General features: G+C 30.4%; 1 protein-coding gene across 1 annotated transcript; it reads left to right on the top strand.

Moving 5' to 3' along the window:
- The first annotated feature begins 187 nt into the window (after positions 1–187).
- On the top strand, positions 188–1,927 carry LOC115034850 (SCAN domain-containing protein 3-like). The gene is made up of 3 exons (XM_029492339.1): positions 188–398; positions 654–1,484; positions 1,550–1,927. Exons 1-3 carry the CDS (start codon positions 188–190, stop codon positions 1,834–1,836), a joined length of 1,329 nt encoding a protein of 442 aa, XP_029348199.1. The 3' UTR covers positions 1,837–1,927.
- Positions 1,928–1,976: the final 49 nt, after the last annotated feature.

Here is a 1,976-nt window from a genome sequence, read left to right as displayed (position 1 = left end):
TGATATGTTCATATCGGAATGATAAAATTAATAGCTGTCTTGATAAAATCAGTCAACAATATAATATGAACAATAATTTATATTTCGACTAACCACTAACCAGTCGAGTTTTTGTACTTCACACGACAGTACGACACTATTAGTATATTATACTTCGTTACCTACTATTTTGTACGCGTGTGTTGAAATGGAATCCAAATTTAATGAACATTTGAAAAAAGTTATCGAAACGAAAAAATCTAACAGTACTTTTATTTGTAAATCTAAATATGATGAGATAATCAATTATTTAAAACAACTTAAGCTAGAGAAGAAAATTAATTCAAAATTGATGAAGAAATACGACGTAATGACTGTACTCGGAGACGAAAAATTAATTATGCCAATAACTGCAGAAGGTAATTGTGTAAAATTATATGTTTATAATGAAGAGTTATTTAACATTTTACATGACACACATTTATCTATTGGGCACGGTGGTAGAAACCGCATGGAGTACGAAATTAATAAAAAATTTAAAAATATAACCAAAGAAACAATAACGTCATATTTAAATTTTTGCGAGTCATGAGAGAGAAAAGGAAGTACATTTAAAAAAGGATTGGTGGTTAAACCAATTATTTCTTCGGAAATGAATTCGAGATGTTAAATAGACCTTATTGATATGCAAGCGCAACCAGACGGAGATTATAAATTTATATGTGTCCACCAAGATCATTTGACAAAATTTGTTATACTTAGGCCTCTAAGACATAAAAGTGCCGAAGCAGTTGCTAATGTTTTATTGGATATATTTACCCTTTTTGGTGCACCCGCTATATTACAAAGTGATAACGGGCGTGAATTCGTTAATAAAATAATATCTGAACTTTGTACTATGTGGAAGGATTTGAAAATAGTTCACGGTAAGCCAAGACACTCTCAAAGCCAAGGATCAGTTGAAAGAGCAAACCAAGATATAGAAAATATGCTTGCAACATGGCTTCAAGATAACAAAACAAAAAAATGGAGCAATGGTTTAAGATTCGTACAATTAATGAAAAATCGTGCATACCACCATAGTACAAAACATTCACCATATGAAGCGATGTTTGGTACACCCCCTAAAATTGGCTTAACATCTTCATTACTTCCTGCAAACATAATAGAGAAATTAAAAACCGAAGAAGAACTACAGGTTGCTTTAGATTCAATAGAGGTTCTTTCTAACGACAACAAAAATAATGAAGTGATTTGTGGTATAGAAAAAGAAGATGATGAAGATCAAAATATAATGAAAAAACAAATAAAAACAAGACAAACATATATTAACCAAAACAGGAAAGAGTCATTAAATCATCTGAAAATTCAAGCCAAAAAAATGACGGAAATGTCCGAAAAACGATTTTGTCAAGGAAATGTTGGGGAGTCAGTCAGAGTTAAAATTCCTGATGTAGATAGAGCACGGAGTGATCTCAGATGTGTTCTAGGCGTGATTATGTCAGGTAATAATAATTTATTAAATTATATATTATATCACTATTAAAATTTAAAAATACCTATATTTCAGTGAAAGATAACTTCTACGAAATCGGTACGACCGAAGGAAAACTGCAACAACTATACAGTAGAAACCAATTTACTATTTGTAAGGAAAAATTTGTACAGATCGAAGACATACCGGGTAATTCAATTTCATTGCGAGAAGCAGCCCGCTGCTTTTCTAATTTAGGGGGACAAGGATATGATCGGTGTACTTGTACACAGGGTTGCAAAACAAATAAATGCAAGTGTCGAAAAGCTGACAGGCTATGTAATTCTAAGTGTCATTCTTCTAAATCTTGTACAAATAAATAGGTAAATAATATATAATATAATGATGTTAATTATTTTTTTTTTTCATTCCATCAACATAATAATATAATGAATCCATAATTGAATTAAATTTATTAGTAAAATTATATAATGATATTAGATAATATTCTTGGCTCACATTG

Source organism: Acyrthosiphon pisum, unplaced genomic scaffold (assembly GCF_005508785.2).
Source record: "Acyrthosiphon pisum isolate AL4f unplaced genomic scaffold, pea_aphid_22Mar2018_4r6ur Scaffold_21274;HRSCAF=23487, whole genome shotgun sequence".
Taxonomy (NCBI): Eukaryota; Metazoa; Arthropoda; class Insecta; order Hemiptera; family Aphididae; genus Acyrthosiphon; species Acyrthosiphon pisum.
This window is presented reverse-complemented; position numbering and strand designations above follow the sequence as displayed.

What these genes read in the sequence shown, in the direction of transcription:
- LOC115034850 (XM_029492339.1), top strand. Translation starts at nt 188, where the DNA reads ATGGAATCCAAATTTAATGAACATTTGAAAAAAGTTATCGAAACGAAA. An exon ending in TATGCCAATAACTGCAGAAG is followed by an intron (nt 399 to 653) that starts GTAATTGTGTAA and finishes GATGTTAAATAG; the next exon opens with ACCTTATTGATATGCAAGCG. An exon ending in TCTAGGCGTGATTATGTCAG is followed by an intron (nt 1,485 to 1,549) that starts GTAATAATAATT and finishes CCTATATTTCAG; the next exon opens with TGAAAGATAACTTCTACGAA.